General features: G+C 46.3%; 1 protein-coding gene across 1 annotated transcript; it reads left to right on the forward strand.

Moving 5' to 3' along the window:
• The first annotated feature begins 580 nt into the window (after positions 1-580).
• apln (apelin) lies at positions 581-18,823 on the forward strand. Its single transcript, XM_036525850.1, has 3 exons — positions 581-709; positions 14,418-14,589; positions 18,657-18,823. The coding sequence occupies exons 1-2, from the start codon at positions 643-645 to the stop codon at positions 14,582-14,584; spliced, it is 234 nt and encodes a 77-aa protein (XP_036381743.1). The 5' UTR covers positions 581-642; the 3' UTR covers positions 14,585-14,589; positions 18,657-18,823.
• Positions 18,824-24,373: the final 5,550 nt, after the last annotated feature.

Here is a 24,373-nt window from a genome sequence, read left to right on the forward strand (position 1 = left end):
GTCTATTCTACAAGTCAACATGCCTGGTTGTTATAATGAACCTGAGCACCGCTCTCTCACTCCCCCCCCCCCCCCCCCCTTCCCTCAGTGGGAGGGTCGATGGGCGTGCAGGAAAGAAGGTGGGTGTGTATGGGGAGGCCCCTTTTCCATGACCCAGGGAGTCAATGATACATAAGCCACATGACCGACTGGGCTTCTTATCCAAAGCAAACACATCGCACATAAGAGAGGCTTGCTGCACGCCGGCTCCCAGCGCGTTCACATTCACATTCGCACAGCTCAGCTGAACTTGGCGCACGCTGCCTTCTCCAAGGGAATAAAAGCACAGGCTTACACACACACACACACACTCTCAGCTCCCGGGGAGAGCTCGGATAAAGACGTGCTGACGGTCTCAGAGTGGCACTGTCACACTCGAGCGCCGATATATAAATACACACATATAGACTCGTATTCACACACCCACACGCGGCCGTGCGCGCACACAGAGACGCGCACACACACACACACAGACTCACAGAGAGGCGAACGCACCCTCCCTCTCTCTCTATCTTGCTCGCTCTCCCCCTCTCTCTCTCTTTAACACACGCACGCCACTATATCAGCTCGCGACTTCACGGGGAGCCAGAGGGGAGTGCAGAGATGAATGTGAAGATCCTCACGCTGGTGATTGTGCTGCTGGTGTCTCTGCTGTGCTCTGCCCGCGCTGGTAAGTCAGGGAGAACGGGCTGATGCCTGTAGCCTCCCTCTGATGCATTTTCTCGCCTCTGAGACAGGGTTTGGGCAGACAGCTGTGGTTGATCAGTTACCCGGTGTGGTTCGCCTTTCCGTGCTCCTGACCTGGGGAGTATCAGCACCTGCTGCTGTAGTGTACTGCACTGCACTGCAGTGCCTTTCTTCTCATCATTGCTACTGTATTTCTTTTTTCCATTGAACTTTATGAGGCCATCGGTTGCTTAGTTTTATAACTTGTGCTGGCACGCAGACACACTAGTGGCTCTGTTTGAAATGAAAGGTCTAGAAAGGTTTAATGGTTTTGCATGTGTTTGGGGTGTCCTCTTCCCTGTTTGGAACACCAGTGTGACAACTGATTGTGTGGTGTGCTACCTGGGTGGTACTGTAAATGTGCTTATTTGTCTATATTTGTTTGACATGCGTCCAGTGTTATTGTTACATTAATCATGCCGGTGCGTTCTTTAATGAGTGTTTCATCTGGCTTTGCTCTAGGGAGAGGTGAATGTTTCCAAGCAGAGCAATTGAGAGTGCTACTGTTATGCTTTGTCACAATGAATACCATTTCAGTGTCACTGCAGAGACAGTGAAGACACACACACAATCCTCAAATACGTATTCTGAAATTGCATTGAGTTGTTCTAATATAAAAGCCAACAGAGTGCTCCCCAGAGAAGCAAGCTAGTAGAACCTTCTTAAGATGTGAAAGGAAAGCAATGACTTGACCAAGAGAAAGCCGGCATTTTCAGGGAAGGTATCAGTTTGTTGTAAAAAAAAATCACGGAGGAGTCTGTAAATTCCTGAATGTGTGCAAAGGCTGACACCCCTCCGCTAACGATCGCATGGGTGGTATGGGGGGGGGGGGGGGGGGGGGGAGATAGGTAGCAGCGGCTGAGCACAGTCAAGGTGTCACACCGTGATGCACGGCTTCCCCTCGGCCCCTGCTCGCCGCGCGAACGGAGTGGGCTGTTTTGGCCTCCACGCGTGAGTAAACGCGCACAGCTTTTACGCTGCCGTTGTGGGAGGGCTGGCTCGGCACGCCCAGCACGGGCTGATCATGTGCTAAGACGGCGAGTGCGCGCACCGAGCCGACAGTGTGATAAGGCTCCAAGCCCCGCCGGTCTGGGGAGACCGGCGCGCCTCGGGGGTCACGCACCCACAGGCCTGCGGGGGTCCTCCTGCGGCAGCAGCAGCGCGAATGTGCGCCCGTCGCTTCTATCCATCTGTCCGTCCACGCCGCGCCAGCCCGGGGGGGCATCTGCAGGGACGCGGCGAGTGCCAAGGCTCTCGTCTCCAGATGATTGGCTGTCCGGTTTACTGGGAACCGGTAGCTTATTTCAGTCATGTGTGCTTGCCTTCCGCTCCCCCAACCCCCGATCTCATTTTTTTGGGAGTGCTGGCTTTCTCGGGTGAGGGGTGGGTGGGGAAATGGAAGTGAACTAATAATGCAACAGGCAATGAAGGCAACCTCATTCAATGCATCCTCCGGCAATAAAGTGCCATTTAAAGCGACGGAGGATAGGGAAGATTATTTTGCAGGGCCAGCCATGAATTTCACACAAATATCATGTGCAGCAAGCATGCTTGGCAAGATGCAGTCTATCGATTGGCTGGCCGAGTAAATTCTCTGCTATATTGCATGAAGAATAGAACACACGACGTGTTAAATGATGCAAAAGAGAATATCAGACCAAGGAAGCTCTTTCCAAAGCTCTTACAGATGTAGTTGTGCTATAAAATACTTTCAGTGTGCTATAAAAATCTGGGAAAACAGTTCAGGGATGTCTTGATCCTGCTTTTCAGGACCACACAAAAATGACATAAAGTCCTCAATACAGAAAAATACAGATCATGAAAGCTGCATGCACACATGCAAACAGACAATCAAACACTGTTGAGATGTCTAATTTTAGCTGCCCGGTTGGCTTTCTCGATCCAGCCACAATTGAACAGGTGAGGTCTCCCAGGAGCCCGGTACTCAGATCCCAGTCACCAGTCCATGCCCTGCTGGCACACGCAAAAGGCGGCCAATTTCACAGGAGCTGTCAGCGCGGCTATTATTCGTCGTGAAACTTTGATGTATTGTCGAGCGAGGGTCTTGCCGCAGCCACGCAGCCACGGCGTTCTGGGTCACCAGCAGCCACAGGGAGGCCGGCAAAATAAACACAGGCCTCATTAGGCTAGCTGCAGGCGCACAATGTTTCTTTTCAAAGAAAAGCGGGTAGATTTTGTGAAACAACAATCAACTGAGCTGCGCTAACAGGGAGCAGGAAGCATTAAATCATAATTCCTACTTGTTGAGACCACTCTCTCTCTCCTAATGTAAAGAAGGTGTTTTGGGTCCAGTGGCCGTGATTGTAGCTGCTGTAAAGGGAGCAAAAAAAAAACAAAAAAAATGACCCAAACTTCCCTGATGTCCCCGGGTCCCTCAATGATATAATGGTAACCGAGTAACAATGCGGGGAGGAAATTGTTAAACGGCGGTTGCAGAATTACGCGGAATGAGTCAGCAGGTCTTTTGAGGCATGGTAAAACTTTGGCAGATGGCACCAAAGTTTCCCCTCTCCTCTTTTTCTCTGCGTCTTTCACAAGGTTAAAGGTTCAGATCAATTTTGCAAACAACCTGGATTTCCTCTATGGGGGGGGGGGGGGGGGGGGGAGTGGCAATTAAGGCTGAGTACAGGGGCCCTTCATCCATAGCCACATCCATAGACGAGCTGGGGAACAAAGGGGTCGTCTTTGGTGTGGCTCATCAGGCCTTCGTCTACAGGAAAACGGGGCTCTCCCTGCTCTCTCCTAGCACTCATAGCATATTGATTGGGTCTGTTTTTTTCCCTCAAGTTTTAACCTGAAATTGAGGGAAAAGCAACCCTGTTTCTGTAAAGCATGGTCAAAAAAACAAGGACACGCAGGTCCCAGTCACCAGGGGCTGTCAGGCTTATGATGTGCTTGTGGAGGGAAGTGTCTGAGAGGCACCTTTACCCATGCAATGAAGGGCGGAAGAAATAGAACAGTCTTAACCAATTACTTCTAGTCACTTGTTGCTGGTCCACATGCTGTCTATGACTAACATCCTACCAGGGCACTAACTGCTGAGAGTGTCACATATAACGGTTAGACAGACATAAGCTGACTTTGAGGACGTCAGGGAGGATACTGTACAGCACTGACTTTTGAAAAGATGGTCGGTTTTATCATGCCGGACAACTCTGAAGCACTCTGTGCAAAGTTGCTCATAAATTCATTCAGAAAAGTCTTTAATGGGAAAAAGAAAGAGGAGGTTGGATGTAAATCACCACTCCCTTCTGATAGGGATATTAAACGAACCTGATACCCAGGAGGGTTTTCCAGCTTGGTGAACGCTTTAGCACATGTGACCGCTCAGGGAGGTTGAGCTTAATGTAATTCAGAGCCTATTCAAAAGAATAAATCAAACCCACCTAGGCTTTGGGATCTCCACAGATTTTGTTGGTGAAGAATGGGGGAAAGAGAGGGAGAGGGGAGACAGACAGAGGGTTTGTTTACGCACACACTTCTTTTGACTCAGTGTAGGTGTTAACACACAGCTCTCGGCACTGTCATGCATTAATTCACATACTCACTTATTGCAAGAAGAAATTCCCTGCAGGTCCAGGACTCACTTACATTTTTGATGACGAGGACAGTCGCAATAACCCAGTGCTTCAGTTTTAACAATGCAAGAGTTGACTGTGGCTGCTTGTTTTTGACTCATTGATGATTAACATGCTCTTGAAAGAAAGGATCTGTGAGGCTTCACAAAGTAGTAGCATCTTTAACACTGAGGCCATTCTATAATGATAAGTAAAACTTGACCTCCTTGTAGCTGAATTCTAACTTTGGATGGATTACAGTCACTGATATATTTAAGAGGCTGAGCTTATATTTTTTACACTTTCTTTACAAAGCCTGTTAGTTTGTCAAGTTCAACCCACCGATAAAATGAAACCTTTCGTTATTATCTAGCTCATAATCTGGGTCTATTGCATCTCTTGCATTGCTGTCTATTGCAGGACTGTGAGTTGATGTCAACTACAGCTTCCTGGTCACACACACAAGTTACTGTGCATTAGCATATTTAGTGTTCCTAAGAAAGCAAAGAAGGTTAAATCTAACTGTTATATGCAGTGTGAAGGAAATTACAGAGACAGAGAGGGAGAGAGTCAGAGACTGAGAGATGGCAAGAGAGAGAGGCAGAAATTCAGAAAGACAGAGAGAGGGAGAGGGGCTGAGAGTGAGACAGACAGAGAGGGAGAGAGGTAGACAGAAGGATGGATACAGAGAAAAAGAGAAGGAACAAGACAGAGAGGGTTAGGCAGCAGAGAGCGACAGAGGTGCAGAGGGAGGAAAAGAGACAGACAGAGAAAGGAAGGGAGAGAGATAAAGAGAGATGGAGAGAGACGGCAGGAGGTCTGTGCTACACGGGTCCTGCAGGCTCTCATCAGTGAAGGAGCACATGGACCTTGAAATATTCAAAAGCCTCTAAAACTACACAGCTGGTGGTCGTGCTTGCCTTCCCTAATTTGCAGGTGGACGAAGGAATAAAATGAAAAAAAGGCACACAGGGACGGTAAAAAAGAAAGGGCTTCAAACAGCGTACTTGCGTCAAATCCACTCAAGAGCAGCACTCCTCCGCCACGGCCGTCACTCCCTCTCTCTGCCTGTCAAAGCCAAGAGGCTCGACCGGGGACCTGTGCTGCCACGGTGTTAGCAATCACGCTATTCAACATCAAAAAACATCCCCAGACCCAGAAAATTCTTTTCATTCTCGACAGCTTAATTAAACCCAGAGATTTCAAATGACCCACCATTTCCACCCAAGCCCAATATTAAAATGATTTATTGCTCCCTTCTCAAACATAAAGCGTTACATTTGGAGTTGTTGCCGATCTGATACAATCAGAGTGGACATTTTTATTAAGTGCAGGGCTAACTGCTGAATAAATATTTGAAGTCACTGAATGAATGTGCTTTAATTACTTTTCACGGCCCATTTGCGAAATGTGGAATGGCAAAAAAAATATTCAGAACAGAACCAATAACACTCAACAGACTGAAGGTGGCAAGCAAATGCATCTTTAACACAGTTTAAGATGGTCTCACTCGTGATCCAGAGGGTTTGTCCTTGAATCCTTTGGTAAACAAGGGTAAGTGGCATCAATAATGCCATTGTTGTTTCTTCCAAATCAGGTATTGTGCTGGCCACAATTCATTTTCCGGGTTGAAAGAATTAAATAGGCATCCATTTCTGGGCCAGTTTCATGAGAACTGGAAGTTACAATTGAGCTCTTTAAAGTGAATAATGCAGGGGGGGATTTGGTTTATTTGGCAACACTCAAGCCCCCTGTTGGGACCCAGCTGAACTCCAAACCTTGGTCGAAAGATTTTGTTCTCTCCTATGCTCCTGCTTCTTTATTCCCATCTAAATCCCGCTGGAGTCGTTGATGGTTTTATAAGTGTTGAAAATCAAACATATGAAAATGTAAATGCATGTGCTCCCTCCACCCCCCCCCCCCCCCCCACCACTCCTGGTTCCAGATGACACTCCTCCACTACCTCACAGGAAAATTTGATAATAAGCTCGTGAAGTTTTATTTTAATTTATTTATTTTTCCAGTCGGCTTCCTTCCAGGTGCTTTATTTATTGTCTCTTCTTCCGTGCCTGTGCTGCCACATCAATCTCAGAAAGGTGCCGTGACCGCAGGCAAGTTAGTATCCCGCGCGCACATGTGAAATCTTTACTATCTGTCACTATCGATGGCAATTACGCTGGAAAAAAAAACCCCGCGCTCTGCCCGCTCCAAACAGCGGGGTTCCGGGGAGAAAGTAATGACGTGCCAGATTCTGCCCTCACTACTTCAATCGCAGGGGAATATCGAAGGCTCTTCAGCTTTTTCAAAAAGTTTGCGAGCGCAGAGTGTTGCCTTCGCGGTTTACTGTTACATTTTTGCTCTCTGTGGCTCTCTCACTGCAGCACGTCCCATGAAGTGTCAGCTCCTCCACAAAGTCCCTTCCTTTCGTTTCCGGTCACATCTCTCCTTCCCAGCCCTCTGTTACAAACAGTTGGCTCAGAAAGGTGGCAAAAGGAATACATGTAATTTATTAAAACAAATATATCCGGTGGCGTTCAACAGCTTATTCTAGGATTTGCATGGGTGAGTGTTCATTATTGGGGTATAATGCATACTGAATAGCATAACAGTGATTTAGATAAGTGTTCTTAACCCATGAAGGTGTACTTAACATTTATATTGGTGGCACACTGGATTTTTGCCGTCAGGATTAATCAATTAATAAATTAATTGAGGCCAACCTATAGAGATGCTTAGTTTTATATCAAATATCTATCATGCTTGGCAACCACAGTACACCCCTGAAATATACCAGAAGTGCATGAGCAATGATGGACATCTTGAGAAATATATATGGGAAGCACTGTTCATCTTACATAAGCATTTCTGAAGTGATAGACTTTCATTTGTTAATCAAAGGCACGACTTTCCTGATCTCATTTGTCAGGTTTTACAGATTTCATGTTGCGGTCATACTGAAAAATTCATTTAAGTTCCCCATGCTGTGCTATCTCTCCAGTAACTACGGTTCAGTTTGTCTTGTTGGGTAATGCCTAGCTGTTTTTGGCTCATTTCCTTGAGAATGGGACCCCGCTGGTCAGCTTGTGAGAGGTTGCTTCAAATGGAACTGCTTGATAAACCTTTTTTCAAATGAAAACAGCCTTGACATCTTTCCACGCAAAGGTGTAGTATGAGGATGGTTGCGGTAATTGAATGATGCAAGGCAGTAATACCTTTAAGATCATTGTCTACAGTACCTTTTAGGAAATGTGTATAAACCTAGACAATAGACTTGGATTCAACCTATCGATGGCACTCCATCACCACCAGTGCAGCTTCAGTACAAGCATTAGAAACAATTTTTGTGCTCATAAGATGTGCATTTATCGTGTATCCCAGCCCTTAGCAGTAACACTACAGGGTGTGAGCTGGTGTTTCTGCCTTAGGGCGCAGGTCACAGCTCAGACAGTGCCATGCGGGGACCCCTGGTGCCATACTTCAGCCACGCTGCAACCACACCGCTGCTCACAGCAGAAAGCATTCTCTCCCATCATCCATCTCATCTTCAGCCCCTTCACACTCATCGCTGCAGACGGAAGCGACCATACAGGCTCACAGCGCAGGACACTCCCCTTCCATAGAGGCTAGGGGATGCGGTTCACAGCCATTTAGAGCGCCCATGGAAACGGAGGGGCCGGAGGACCCTTCGCCTCAGCCGCGGTGTCTCCGGAGATTATGGATATTGAAGGGGGCGTGCACCTCCAGAACGATTACCATCACGCAGAGTTAAAGCCCGCTGCTGCTGGCTTTGGGATCCCAGGTCTCGAAACACGAAGGCTGCTGTCCTTGGGATTAAAAGCCTCTTTGAGACAGCCTGCTGCCTGCTCGGGGGAACCAATTCAGGAGAAATCTCACTTAAGATGCTTTGCATGACCAGCTCCCTGGTTTCTCTGTATTTGAGAGGGGGGCAACCTATAGTAACCTCTAACCACGGATTCACCCCACTCCCTGCAGCACTGTGGTACAGTAAAAGGGCACAGAGGAGGGTTCTCTTGTGCTTAATTAGGTACTGTGCTCCAGCTACCAGCATGCAGATCGCACGTAATTTCACACCTTGCCAGCGAATGCGGTCATTATTCCGGGTGCAGTCATACTTGTTGAGCCTTCAAATGCTATTCAAACACCCTACTTCCTCTGAGACAAATCCGAGGGGCTCTGCAGGTTTGTGTGAGGAGGTCAATCATCAGTAATCATCAGTAATTAGCAGACAGTAGGAGCTGTAAAGTGGATTTGACACGGACTGAGGTTTGAGAGAGCTAAGCTGGGCAAGTGGCACAGTGTGATTGTCAAGGGGTTAAGTCCAAACTGGAACAGCGGTTGCAAGTTTACAGGCACCTTCCCTTCATCTGTGGAGCTGCTGCAAGCAAAGGCGGCCTTCATGTTTTCTCGGGCTCCACAATATCACAACATAATGCTGAATAATGACCGGTGGCAAATGCCATTAAATGCACTCCTCTCCACAGTCACCACAGACAGTGATGAGACAGACAGGGCCCAGCTCCCCCAGGCCAGAGGGGAAAGGGTTAACTGCAGCTAAAGGGGGCTATTCCTGGATTCCAGGCTTGTGCACTGAAATTTGTAAACTGGGAAACCTGATCCATTCCAATTGACAATGTCATTCTATTTACTCCTGACTGAGCGCCTTTCACTGCCGCTACCATGGAAACGTGGTCTGAGAGTCGGCGAGAGAATAGTACCAGTTTCTGCCAAGGCCCAGAGTTACTGGTAGACAGGCGATAAGCAGCGCTGACTTTGGCTTGAAAAGGCAGCGGATTTCAGACCGGTGGCTGTCGATTCCAGGTGCTGGGCAGGGAGATGGGAAATGTAATACCTGCTCACAGCATTACGGGGGGCTTATTGTGCAAAAAGCGATCCGGACTATCATTTCAGCAACAACGACCGTGTATTTTTTTTTTTCCCAGATTACATATTATTGATTTTCACATCAGAAGGAGCAATGCCTTAGCGTGTCCTGTTTCTGTGTGAAGCTGGGCGTGTCTCCATAGCGAGATGCTGCAAGGCAGGAGCTGCAGACAGGAAGCAGCTACATGCATTTACAACCCCCATGCCAGGAATCTGACCAGGGAGAGACCGGGAGGACTTGAAGGTCCATACTGACGGACACATGCATCCGTGAACACTACCTCACACAGAGGCAGTCACTCACTTGAGCACACACCCATATATTTTACTTGCCCTGTATGCTGCAGTGGGTAGAGATATGAAAGAAGGACTGAGGGAGGAGAGAGACTGATCTGGTACGCTTGAGCCCGTAGCCTTTTACCATTCAGCTGGAATGCTCATCTGAAGCAACTCAAGCCCCTGGATCTTTCTCTTTGTGCTGAAGTGACATACTGTATACATCCGCTAGGAGATAAACTTCATGATGAAGCCTGGAAGTGGGACAGCAGATAACAAAATTAAAACACAGCGGGGAGTGTCATACGTAACCCCACATTGACCGGGCTCAGCCACTTAGAGGAGTAATCACCTCAGACAGAGGCTTTTCTCCGGAATTTTCTTTTAATACTGTCCAGGCTAAAAGTTGATTGAGAGTAATGAGATGCTCTCAGTTTTTGTTTGTGTTTCGTTACAACCCCCTCTTTTTCTGACAGGGGGAAAAAATGCAAAGCTCGTTATCGTTTCCTGTCACCTTTGACACAAGGCACTTAACCGTTGCCAAGATGGCTGCCCCAAGCGGGGTGAGAATGCCGGGCATCACACTGTGTGTATAGAGAGGCGCAGCTCCGACAGGCTGGTTGCCCGCAGCCCCCTGCAGCTGCTCTCTGCTTGCCATGGTTACTGCAGCCCTGAGACTCCGGCTGATGTGCTCATTTCCACACTGTGTCTGCTTGTTGTTTACACGGTGAGGGCCTTTCAAGTTACTTATTTGCTGCTTCATAGAGGAGGGAGAGAGGGACAGAGAGACAGAGAGGAATAAATAGTGTGTAAGGGAGGTAGAGGAGAGTAAATGAAAGAGGGGAACAGAGCAAGACGGATGCAGGGAAGGCAAAGGGAAGGGCCGATGCAAGGCCAATTAAAGGGCTGTGTTCCTGGGGGCCTGGTGAAATTAAACTTAATTGATGAAGTTAGAGCTCAACCTGGTGGTTGCTGGTCCAGACCTGGACCTGAAAGTGGCCACAGTCAAAAGTGAGGGGTGGTCATGGATGAGATATACCAAGGCAGACATTTGTTGCTTCGCGCCTGCATGCTCGCAGACAGCACCGCAGTGCTCTGCCCACCACAAGCAGGACCTCAGCCTCATTTCCCATGCTCCACCACGCCTGCCCCAGCTCAACATACAGTCCATGCGTCAAAGCAACAGGAGCTCCATCACTCAGCTCCACTAACTGACAGGCGACTCCGCCAAGAGGGAAGACAGTGGAATTTACATGGGCAGGCTGTCACCAACGCTTCTGCACACTGGGCCACGCGTGGAAGAGAAAGTGCGAGACGAATGAGGAAACGTGATAAATGGCACCTGGGTCACGCGGCAAAGACGGCTGCAGCGAACAAGATACCGAGGAGCAGATATTCATCGCGAGCCCGGCTGTCTTCTCCTTCTTTTTCCTCGCTCTTTATCGGGACCTGGGGGTTGCAGCGGTAGTGGCAATATCGAGGCATTCCTGAAATTCCCCCTTTATTAAACTTTAATCAGGGACTTACTGACTGGGGGTCAGACGTGCACTTTGCTCTGAGGCAAACATCAAGCCGAGCTCCAAGGTCAGATGGTGTGATAAGTGCGGGTGTCATGAGAAACGTGTCCTCCAACATTACTCGTTATCCTGCTTATCGGCAATCTAAAAAAACACAGGGGGGAAGAGGGAGAGGTCAACTAGGTTATGGTTCCCCGATTCAAGACATAAACCCGAGGAACGCTGTACTGTGTGCTGCTTTTTGACTGCCGGTCCACCATATTAGAAGTGTCAGGCAACCCTGACTTTGATTTCCTCTCACCACTGCACAATAAAACAGACCGATCTGACCCACTTCCTTCCAGGTGAGAAAAGTTCACATGTAACAGTCAGGCTTATCAGTCTGACAGAGGGCTATTTTTCTTCTGGCGGCATTCATTTCACTTCTCTTTCCTGTGGCCAGACACACTGAGATTTTTCACCAGATGACTCCTCCATTTCTCCCTTCAGTGCTGACAGCTCAGGGCAGCAGAAAACATCTAAATTGTCTCATTATAGAGGAAGCTTTGACAGCCTGAGCCAGGAGATAGGAGTGTATGTTACAGTGTCTCCCAGACAGCCTGTCTATATGTAATTGTAGGTGTAGCTCACCAAGATCCAAGCTCATCAACAGCATCGTGATTGTCAGAGGCACACGTGCCTCTTTGTAGACTTAACAGGTTTGTGGAAGTGCAGTGTCTGGATGAGGGGTTCCAACCCAATTGCGGGAACCCCCCCCCAACCCCACCCCAACACACAGACACACACATACACTTCCCTTTGATTTTTTCCCAGTCTATGGTGACCCTATCACTGACAAGGAAACTGTGGATCTGGGAAATCTCACATCAGCCCCCCAAACCACGCCATAAACAGATTATTTTTCACATGCTAATCCCTGCAGATTAGGAAAAAATTAGCTGAATGCAGACAGAGTATGTAAACTGCCCTAATAACAAAGGGATAAAGCCAGGATTAAAGCGTATGAGGAAAAGTGGCTTTATTTATTCATTTTTTTCCTGAGATGCTTAAATACGTGACACAGCCCTTCTGTATGAATGAATTAGCCCACTGTTCACTGCTAATATGAGCAATGTTCACAGAAGGAGATTTACAAGTTGAACTTGAGAAGTCTGGTATTTGGGAAATATCCTTTCAAAAAATCCTAACAATAACATCCAACATATTTTTTATTTCATTATTCTATGCAGTATCTGAAACTGTTCTGTAAAACTACACAGGTACAGTATGGTCTCTGTAGCTATACATGCAGTGAGAAAATCTGTACTGGAATTTAATGGGTATTATAGGTTTGAATGCCTCCTTTTTTCCTTTTACAGATAAAAATGTTTCCCAATAGCTACCTACTATTTACTTTCCTTTCATTCATTTTACGTTTCTCTACAACCACACAATTTGTCTTTTGGAGAAGAGGAGAAACCTCTAAAAATGGCTCTGAAACCATTGACCAGTTTTTGACAGCCCTGTCCGACATTGCAATTGTGTTAATTAGCCTGAAATTCCCCTTGTTTCTGTAACACTATACAAATGAGCTTAAAAGCTTTGGAACGGAAACTCCAGAACATTCGTCATAAAGCGGGCAAAAGAGAAACAAGCACTTTCCTATTGTGCTTTTACATGTGAGAGGATTTTTTGTGTTTCAGTTTCAGTGCTATTTAAGCATCCCTGTTGATTGTAGTCTGTATCTACTCCAAGAGGTATATTTTCTTGTAAAAGCATTTGATCAGTCACAAGCTTGGCAGATGTTTCCTTCAGTACCTTAACGGAACTGTGCCGGTCTATCCCCAGAGAGGAGTCGGGAATGTCTTGACACAATGTGAGTGATGTCACACATGGTCTTGACAGGAAAACGCAAATGGGATTGCGTGTTTATTTTGGGGAAAAGGCATTTGCCCTGCTGTGATGGATCCCAGCCCTCCGCAGGATTAGACATATTTCTGAGCGTAGGATGAAGGCTGAAGCTGAGACAAGGATAGATGTAGACTTTCTGAGATGAGACTGAACCTAAGGACAGATTCCCGAGATGGACCATGAACAGAGCAGAGAAAATACGCCTTTTCTGAGAATGGGAAAGCAGGACTGACAACAGTTCTGCCTAGCCTATGTGGTTTCTGAGCTAAGGTAGCCGCATATCCACGGAGTAAAGATGTTCTTGTTTAATTCAACAAGCAAAGCCTCTTCTCCTCCCATGTGCAAAAAGATAAGACTGATGAATGATGACTTAGATGAATGAGCATTAGTCAGGCAGGTCTTTCATAAGCTCTGCCTTGGTTCAATAAATGGAAACAGTGAATATTTATAGAGTAACAATGAGCTCACCTCAATAATTCTTTTCAGTCATAGCTTTTGGAATTTTCCACACCATTGGTCTTACACATAAAAATCAAATCTACCCAACAAAGTCTGAAGGATCCTGCCTCAAACTTTCCGGGGTAATATTCAGCTGTGCGCAATCAAAGACTTTTACAAACAAGCAGCAGATCGAGACTCGCCCCCTAAAGCCAACTGAAAGTCCATCACCCTCTGATTCTTGGAGAGTTCACCGGGACAGTAGAGTTGGATCCAGCAGTTTGTACATGAGGAGCTTAAAGGATCTAGGCACCCTAATTGGCAGACGACAGGATATGTCTGCACGCACAAACACACGCACGGGCACAGATGTGCATACACACACGCACACAACCTGCTCTCTGGCACTACCGCGTGTTGGATTTACATTGGCTAGGGGGAGGAGGGGGAGGGCAGGGGCTCAGTCGTTGCCCCGGCTCTGGTCTGACAGACATCTACATGCAATGGCAGGGTGAAAGATTACGTGAGACAGTGGGGCTTGAGTTTCATCCGGCACTGCAAAAGCCCAGCAGATCCCCCCCTCATCTGCTTTACTTTGGTCGCACCATGTCATGTACACGGTGACTAATGAGCTCAGAGACTGGGTGGGCTGTGTCATGGTGGCCCACACACATGCTCATTACATGTGTCCCCCTTTAGTTAAAGCTTCATGCATGTAGACAGTCACTGTGTTAAGACACAGGCTTGCAATTTTCTGTAGACAAATGAATAATGATTGCATTCATGAATTTGCTGTGAACCAATAATGTAATTCTGCAGTGCTGACTGTGTAGAGTTCTGGTATATGTGTATAACCAAATATTTCCAAGTATTTAGTGCATGTATACATACAGTATATATGTATATGTATATGTATATGTGTGTATATGTACACAGTAAGTTCATAAAAATATGCACAATTTGAATTCTCTGTTTGATGTATTGAATTGTATTGCATTAAATTAAAATGTTGAACTGAAGGATAATGTTAACCCCTGTCTTCCGTTCACAGGGCCCATGGCCTCCACAGAGCCAGTTAAAACGGTGGAGGAAGAGGGCAGTGTGAGGAAGCTGGTACAGCAGAACCCAGTCAGGACTGCTCCAAACCACAGACCCGCCGGCTGGAAGAGGAGACGCCCCCGACCCCGCCTGTCTCACAAGGGGCCAATGCCATTCTAGAGCAGGTGAGTTCAATAAAGGCGCCCCCAATAAAAGCGCATTTCCATTTGATGTAGTGCTTTATCAGTACCATGTTTATGAAGTCACACTTTATCGCGTCCATAAATTCTCGAACCACTGTTTCTCATAGCTTTACAAGGTTAATGAGCCCCAATGATATTCACTGTAGAACGCTTTTGTCAACATCTCCCAACAGTTACTTGTTACTTATCTTGTTATTCAAATATTGAGACCATGGAAGAGTTATTAACCATTTTCATGCTGTGAATGTATACAGTTTCAGTTGTTCAAGGAGCTGTTCTATAGATCTGTGGAAAATAGATTATCCCCATAAATGTAGGTAGAGTGTAAGTTGATGTAACTGATCAAAATCAGTTTCCAGATCCCACATTCAGACAAAGTTCTTAAGGGGTTCACCTGAAAGTTATTGAACAGCTCGTAAATCTGGCAAGTCTCCCCGCAGAACTGTATGCTAGGGCAGTGAAAAATTTATCCACAAGTTAATGTGAAGAGAGTGGTGACTCTAAATGATGACCACCCCCTCTCCTTTATCCACCTCTACCACAACCCAGACGAGTTATTGTTGGCACTGAGGAAACCACATCTTTACGAGGTTATTGGACTTTAGCCTCTCCTTTTCAATTTCTCCATTAACTCCTGCAGTTTTATTTACAGAGAGTGAAACTCAATATATTGCTGTGTGTGGCAGAGACAGGGCTTAGAAACTCTACTGTGTATATACCCTGTATCAACTTCTCTGAGGGCAAAGTCATGCTCTATTCAAGAAAAATCAATCAAAACCATTCACCATAGGCAGCACTTCTATCGTGTTCTCCTCTGGGATATGATTTTGTCCATGACATCTTTAATCCCAGAAAGATGAAGATAAACATATTTCCACTTTGTGTTTGCATAGCCAGTATAAAATGTCAGAGCCTGCTCCAAAACAGCCACCAAGTAATTTAATACAGCTTAGCTGAAGTTTGTTCATCTTGTAACTCATTACAATGCGACCTTTTGCTACTCAGAATTGCTGTGAGGTGGCTGTGGTTCCTACTTTCCAATTCTGTGAACGGATTTAGACAATGGCATTGCAGTGAGGAAGCTTTACATTCAGTATCTAGCACCTCAGTCAAATTCTCTTCACAAGTTCCATCTTTTGGCCCATTTGAGAGCACCACTTTTGTCACTGTGCTTTCTTCAAGAGAGGGAAAAACAGCCCCGGTACAAGCAAACTGAAGAGGGTTCATTCCATCCCACAGCTCATTCACATTTTTTTGTCCTCAAGCTTGAGATGACACAGGACAGCTCTGTGGGGGACACTGCCACAGCAGGAGGTGCCACCTACACAATACCAACCTGCGGAGTCCCACCATAAATTAACCCAGATGGGGACAACCGCTTTTGTGAAGAGGGACAGAGGTGTTGCTCCCCGATGAAATAGTTAATCGGTTTTCAGGGATTGCAGATGAAAGGGATAGGGAGGGGGAACTTTTCTTTCCCCCAACTTCCAAAGTTTCACAATATGTCACTTATTAGGTTTATTGTTGTGTTTTTTGTTGTTTTTTCTTTCCGGGAATGGGTTGACTATTTACTCCCTCCTTCGGCTGGAAAAAACTGAATGGAACTGAACTGTGAGGGGGAGGGAGGGAAAATGTGGCCCGAGCAAGGCCTTCTGTGCTGGAAGGATAATGTGAGACTTCCCAAGTTCAATGCACTGCCTGGCTATTAAATCCTTTGCATTTCTTCACTGCATGTTGAGTGGTCAAAGCTCGTTTTGAGTGCTGGAATGCAGGCCAGACAATGAGGGAAGCCGCGGGAAGTTGTGTAGCCCTATAAAAAGGGACGGCTCAGTGACTCACAATGCAGTTCTCCACAAATACCACGTCAACCACAACAAGACTACCAATTTTTTTTAGCCATTCCCCCCTCGAGCAGTTTTCATGCCCGGCTCAGTTCATAGTTCACCTCGTTCTTTCTCTTCATCCAAAATCCCACGGACGCAGTAACAAGGGCCAATGTACTTGACCTGTGTGCAAATTGAGCCTGTGCAGCTGCTGTCCAGTAGCATCTCCTAATATTGTAAAACCTCCACTGTTTGCAGGCAGGTTGATTTAACCTGAGCTGTTGCAAAACAGTAAAGTGTCGAAAAAGTACATTTACCCTGCTCACATGGAGTCCCAACCAAAGCTTGCCAGCAGCAGCTCATTCACAGTAGCCTTGACTGTCCCTTTGCGCGCCTGAAAGAAAGACACATAGATCAAGCAACCTCGGGATGGGTCCTTCAATTGGTCCATGAGTAATTAACAGGTAGAAGGGTACAAATCACCAAGCAATGTGACCGAAATCAAACCTGAGTGATCTTGTAGGGAGAGAGTCATTATAGGCTCACAGGGGCAATGTGGAAGACACAAATGACTATCATTCATAAGACATAAGAGAGTTTTATTGTCATTGTTCAGGACAACGAAATTACAGTTGCTCCCCGGTGTCATGGAATGCATGTTTTTTTTAAATCCAGCAAGTGTCACCCATTGGTGTGGAGGGTCATGCCTGTCATATTCAGCAGTAAGATGATGTGGAGCAAATTGTCTAAAGATACTAGTAGAATTTAGAACTAGAAGAAAGGATTTAGAAAGTGATTTCTAAATGAAAAAGTTTTTGAAATACCAAATTTCCTTTCCATTCCAGACAAAAGCTTCATGTGGCACAACATGATTCTTTTCATATTAGGATGTTGCAGTAAGCAACGCCCAGGATAATCTCCCCAGTGTGAGCACTTTTAGCCTTTAGCCTTCTAGAGTTCATCATTTCTGCTCTTGTCCTGTCTGGGGGAATTAACTCTTCATAAGACTTGGAAGGATACAGGCATCCGGCTCATAGGACCTCGCCACTTAAGCCCCTCTCTGGAGAGTGCTTCATGTTAAAAGGCCCTCCTCTTGTTCTACACATCTCACTCATTCTTCCTCTACTTCCTCTGACCAAAGGCACTTCTTCAGAAACAGCTGGACAGGGCTATTGTTCCACCAGATAGGAAGTCTTTTTACCTGCCAGTGTGGGTCTGTCAGAGTTGGATCCAGGCATCCATTAATGAGTCTGTGAGGAGGACCGGCACTTCATTAGACACACTGCACTTGCTGCCGCCACTGCTCACCCCCCACCCCCTGACCAAGTTCCCTGAGTTTCAGCTCCGTCACAGATAGGTTCGGATGCACATTCAGTCCACACCACCTTTCAGCTCACAGTGAGAGGATGAGGAAGCAGCCTCCTCTGGCTTGTGCATTGAAAATGACAAGCAAATCACACTGTATCGCAATGTGATTATAAAATCAAAACAGACATTACCAACTGAGGCAGTCTGCTGGAGGAAACAAGTTTCAAATGAGCATTTAGCAAAAAAGCCCAGATCCAGAGGCACCTTTCAGAGGAGGTAAAGAGAAACATGGAGAATATCGAGGCTGGACCTGGCGCTACCACTGTCTCACGCAGAGGGAGTCAATAGCGGAGCCCCGCATGCACATGGTTCTTGGATGAGGAAGGCTTGTTTACTCAATTTCACCCTCCATAAACTCCCAGGCTCAGCGAGATGCCATGGGATTACGGGAGAGCTATCGCCTCCAGCAGATGGATACTTTTGCCACAGATAAGACAGCAGAGGGGATTAGTGTTAATCAGGAAAAGAGTTGTATAGTCATTTCTTTAGGAGTTTGAGGACTTTTTGGGGAAAGCAAGATAAGAGAGGCACCAGCCTGGCTGTAAGCTTGTGGTAGAGGGAGCAGCAGGTTGGTTCTTAACCTGTCCCTGCTGGTACTCAGTTGGTGGGGAAGTGCTTAGATCTGTGCACAAAAATGCACTGAGCGCCCATATCACTAGACCATGGTGTGGAATAGTTATATCTGACATTTTTGAACAACAGGGTCCTATGTACCAAAGGCATATAGGTCTTCATTAGGTTTGGCACTTTAACTTTAACACTTTAGTTTTAACTTCTTTGCGAGTGTCTGAATGTGTCTGTGCTGAGGGCAACAGAAGCAGCCTGACCTCACCTGTGGTGCTTTTTCTTGCCCCGCAGGCCATGGCTGAAAGCGCCCTCCCCCAGGTTTCCAACTTCTGCGCTCTTCCTCTGCCTCGGGGAACCTTCCCACACGGGGCTCAGCAAGGCCTGAAGAGGGATGTCCTATGCCGCACCTCCTGGTCCTTCTAGCGACTCTTCGACCGCCCAGAAAACCCAGACAAGCTTCTCACCCTCAGCTCTGCAAAGGATTGTGTGGGGTGGGGGTGGGAGTGGGAGGGGTAGGGGGAGGTGGTGGTGGGGGGGAGGGTGGTTTGAGCCTGAACTGTAAGATTCTCTCTCTCTGTGTTTTTCCCTTGCTTTATAGAGCCCTTTTCGTTACCATCTCTCTGGCATCGCACACTGCATGCCTTGTGGCCTGTGGGGGTGCCAGGCCCAACTAGTCTTAGTCTTAAAGTGTCAGACACTTCTGCAAGGTGTGGTGTTCCTATTCTGTCTGATTAAAGGTGATCACAATCACTAATTCCATGCCCATATGGCTATTTGTGTTTAGGAGTGGAAGGAGGGGCGGCAGTGGGGGTGATTGGGGCCTGAGCAAGGTATCAGGGAGTGGACACAAGGCATTTGGTCCTGTATAAATTCTAAATCCAAATCAAGCCAGGTGAACTGCAATCAGACGGGCTCTGTGCTCCGTCTGCTGCAAAGCTCAACCTCAAACTTTCCTTTAGAAAGTAGAACAAGAGCTAAACATTTAGTATTTAGTTTTTGCAATGGTAATAGTTACTCCAAATATATAACCGTACCCTCATGTTTAGTAAATTCGAAAGGAATGTTCTCCAAACACTGCAGGAGGTATGTAATGATTCCGCTACACCATGTGAAAATGTACACACAGTCATGCAACCTGCTTTGAGGCATTGCCAATATTTCTACTTTTGGGAGCCTCTTTGATCCAAAAGAGAACTTCAGAACTCTGGAGCTCTTAAACACCTGTGTCCCTCCATTCCCCAGCCCTGGAGTCCTGAGACTTTGCCTCAGTTCCGCTGTACAGCTTTGCACAGCTGCATGACTGTTAATTGGCCAGGGTGATCTGCAGCATGAGCGGACTCCCTCTCCTAAACTCTGAAGTGCCAAAATGATGGTCTACTCCACAGCGCTGCCTGGAAGAAAAAAAAAAGAAAAAAAAAAACACAGGTCCCCTCTCATTTGGTATCTTAAAACATGACACCTCTTTCTCAAAAATGTTAACAATCCTAAATATAACTGCATGCCATAAAGAGGCTGTGTGAGGGAATTAGACCAAAAGACTCTCTTAAGCAATCATTTAACATCTTGATATATAAACCACCTGGTCAACTAGCCTAGTCTTCTCTGATGAGTTGGCATGAGCCTGCTCCCTGCCCCCACCACCCCTCCAACTGATTGATGGGATCTGATGCCTTTACATCTTACTGGAATTCCTGTTCTTGTTTTCGTTTATTTTCTCAGGGTGCTGTGATTGAAGCCTGTTCCAGAGCAGCCTCTGCTCTGTGCATTTATTAATGTAACCCACATATAGCTACTGTAAATGTACAGTATATATGCATACACTGTGTCCCTGTCCATGTATACGCCCTAGCTTTGTGCCCAGACGTAGTACTTGCTGATCACTGTCGTGCCTCTTGGGTGCGGCTGCCCTCTACCTTCACCCTCCACAGCGCAGGTGGTCATGGCTTTGATCATTATGGTTATTAAACCCAATGGCTAATCTCTTTCATATGGGCCTCTCTGGGTGGATGCCTATAGGCAAGTAGGATTTGAGCTTGTTGCGAAATAGGCAAAACAAAGGAACCATATCCACTGTGTCCTGCTGCTTTATGTGACCATGCACCATGCTTGGAAAAAAAGTATGCAACCTGTAGAGGGAATACAGTGTAATCAGCATTTACACTGTTCTGGGTTCAGTTTTTTTTTTCTTTGCTCTTAAAACTGATATTCACCAAAACCAGAAGGGTTACAGAACTGTACAACCAAAATTATGGAACTGGGGCTGTACACAGCCAGAGGTTTTCCCACGAAGAATTTTTTTGCGCGAGAAAAAACGCAGAGCGTACAGTATCCAATCTATTTTTCCCTCCAGAAATGAGAATAAAAGGCTGTTTATTTTCAGCCATCTCTCTCTCTCCCAGCAGCAGCTCTTATTAAGACAGAGCCTGTAATCACAGGGGTAATGCACCCAGCCAAGCTCACCTTGATTAAAAATGTATTAAATCTGAGGGCACACTGAATACTAATAATTTTACTCCCACTATCATTCTTTTCTACCTTTCAAGAGGGAGCTGGAGGATTGATTTATATTCAGAAATAAGGCGGTTTTAGTGGGGCTAAGTTGTACACCAGTCAGGAGAACTCAGGGCTGATTGGAGCTGGCTGTCAGACAGGGTGTAGGGGTGGGGTTCTTCTGAAGAACACAGCAGCATGTTCAGAGAGTTATGAGTACCTGTCAGGTCTGGCCATGTCTGGTCTCATCCCCGGTTCCCATATGGAAGCACCTGCTAAGGTACCGAGTAACACTCATGTCCACGCTATAGTTCGTGAATGTATCGTCACCGTCCGTAGCAGCCAAGCCACTGATACAGCCGAGCCACTGATCCAGAGAACTGTCTTACGAATCGCTAAATCAATAGAGATGGTCTTGTATTTCCTTTTATATGACTAAAAATTAGCAACTGCCACCCTTGAAGAATACAATCCCAAAACAAACTATGACAGATTCTAAAGCTTCTGACCTCATTGACCCTTAGTGGCAATAATTAAGGCCCACTCTAAATATAGCACTGATCCTTTGCCCATTGCCCGGCTTCGCTTTTAGACATCTAAGGGCGTGCAAGGCTGCACTTTTGCAATCCCATTATGCTGCTGGAAAAATAAATCCCTATACAGTCTCTTGCTATGTAATGTTTGTTTTTTCCAGTCGACAGTGTCAATTCTTTGTCTGGTTATTGTCTAGCTGGTTGTCCAAAGCTACTTTGAATACAGTGAGGAAAAAAAAGCTCCATATGTTGTGATAGTGAAGGGGTAGAAATAGTCTACAGCACAATATGCGGTGGATACATTAAAGCTTGCATGCCTGTCGCTCCTGCACAATGCAGCCCACAGTCTCCTCCGATGCATCAGGTTAATGGGGATTGTGGCATAAAGGGGCTAACACGTCAGGGCTCAAGCTGAAATGATGAACCAATGCATTACACGCAGAGAGCAGAGAGCATTTTTCTTAATGGCCTCCTCCAGCCAAGCTTACACCAGAGAAACGATTCCCGCTTCCTCCTCTCTCCTCTGCCCCCCCCCCCCCCCCCCCCTTCTTCCTCATTACATCACATGGCCTGACTAATGTTGTTCCTATGCACTTGCTAACATTTTTCCCACTGGTATGTTTGAAGGTTTTCTGAAGGTTTTGTTTATGCACTTAGCTTATGCACTTGGCTTTTATTCATGTGTGTTAAGATGCATTTGGCTGGGGCTGAGACAGCCTGGATTGTGAGAAAGACAAAGAGAACTGTAAGGCTGGGGTGGATGGCAAAAAAGGAAGATGAACTGCTGGCACACAAACTGGGGAAAAGGCAGGGACCGTTGTTCCTTACCGTGGTGGTACTATGGTTATGGATAGGTCACTCCTGAGAGTCAGTGTTAAAAACTCTGGTCCCCTTTTCATCCTGCCATAGCTTGTCGTGCTCTGTTGGCTCCTTTGGCACATTTTCTTGTAAATAATGTCAGCTCTGCATTTTCGGAACAGGCGAAAGAAAGAGCGTGCCGCACCGCTAACACACACAGCTTGCACAATGCAATCTCTGCAGGATCTGCCTTTTGAAATCCTATCCCAGTAATTCACACGAATCCACTGGCTGAGCAATCAACAGGATAACTAGATTGGATCTCCCAGTGGAATGACATAAGACTGAGAATTATCTGTCATTAGCTCCAGCAGCTTCTGATGGGATTTAAGACCCAGAATAGCACAGCTCCCACCCTGTGGCGCTGCCTCTGCGTGTCCCCATTGCATGGTCAATCTGTGCCACACCTTTACTGTACAGTAAAGAAAGAAACGAAGATGGCTCCAGAACCTCTAGGCCCCCCACCTTCAAATCAATATCACTTCATCACAAAGCAAATTCTTCAAACAAATCATCGTATTACTCTCAGTCTCTCATCTTTACTGTTGAAAGATATGTGCTCGTGTTAGCCACCGGGCCAAATGTACAGTCTCTGTCTCTGTTTTGATGTTGAACTGGGCAAAAGTGTAAAAAAAAAAAAATCAAGAAAAATGAAACAAAAAAAAAAAGCGTATCAGAAATGGTTGAAATACTGTGTACATATTTGAACTTTTGGTTTCTAATTTATAAATGATAAGCTTTAGCTCTTGGAGTACTTTTTTTCTTTTCATGCGTAGCTTTGTGTTTTTATTTTCTATTTCTGTAAAGTGTGTAAATATATCTTTATGATAATAAGTAATATTAAAAAAATCTTATTTTAAGAAACCAACGTGTGTTTCGTTCATTTTTGTCTGCTTGCGCTGGTTCAGACAGTGTGAATGGAGACTGAAAACACAGACAGGCCCATTGTGGCCCACTGGTATGCTCACACAGGCAACAAGGAGAACTGCAGGAACTGAAAAATAAGCAAGCCCTTGAAACCAGGACTACAGAGCCATGCACTGAAGAAGATACCTGTCAAAAAAAAAAAAAAACCTGTAATGAGGGATCGGAATGTACCCCAGCTATCACCTGCCCCCTTCCCCAATGACAGATGCTCTACTTGCACACGCTGCATACTAATGCAACACAACTGCTGTTCTGCATTGGCATGTACCTTCGCAGTGCAGTTTCTTTTTTTTAAGCCAGCAAAAAACCCTCAACAGTGGGCTTAATTAGTTCCATGAACCCTACACAACCCCGTCATTTTACTGCATGTGCTTTGAAAGCCCAGCACACCACAGCTATTCCTCTGCTGGAAACATGAAAGTGGAAGAAAGCCACGGCAGCGTGGGATATGGTTCTACAGAGCCTTTCCAATTATTCCAGTAATTTCACACCGCTTCTCGCAGAAACCTTAGCAACAGGGGAAAAAAGGGAGGGAGGCAGGGAGAGGGTTATTTCTTTTGCCACTCTAGGGGTCAAAGGGCAGTCTCTCCAGGATGGAGGCGAAGAGCACAGGGCCAGACTTGTTAAAGCACCGGGGGTCTGTTAATGGAGGTGTCTGCCTGGGGTCCACATGTCGTAAAGATGGCACCAGAGTTGGACACATCATAAAAAGAGGAAAAAAAACAGTAGATGGACTGAGTTGGCCAGTGTTTGCAGAGCAGCAAAGTCTCACTGACCCCAAAAGGGCAGGGCAGCACAGGGCACAGACACTCAGAGCTGGTACGGCAAGCTACAGCAGACAAGGAACCAATCCCCTGAGTTTTAGCATCCCTGTCCAGAAGGAGAGACATACAGGGAAACAGTGGGGGTGACAGAGTTACAAAGAACAGCTGAGTTACAGAACAGTACAGGGATAGCAGGATCACAAGAGAGCCAGGACAGTAGGCTCAGCACAGAACAGCACAGTGCAGCTCAGCACATAACAGCACGTAGCCATAGGTAGGGTATCAGCTCGAGGCTCCAAATAAAAAGGCCATCATTTCCCTGCATGACTCGACCGAAATGAAACACACTGTGTAATCAATAGTTGCTTCATTATCTGATTAATGAAAACGAGACCCCGTCTCACCTCTTCCTCCTACGCTTGCAGTATCTTCATCT

Source organism: Megalops cyprinoides, chromosome 3, assembly GCF_013368585.1.
Source record: "Megalops cyprinoides isolate fMegCyp1 chromosome 3, fMegCyp1.pri, whole genome shotgun sequence".
In the NCBI taxonomy this organism is placed as follows: domain Eukaryota; kingdom Metazoa; phylum Chordata; class Actinopteri; order Elopiformes; family Megalopidae; genus Megalops; species Megalops cyprinoides.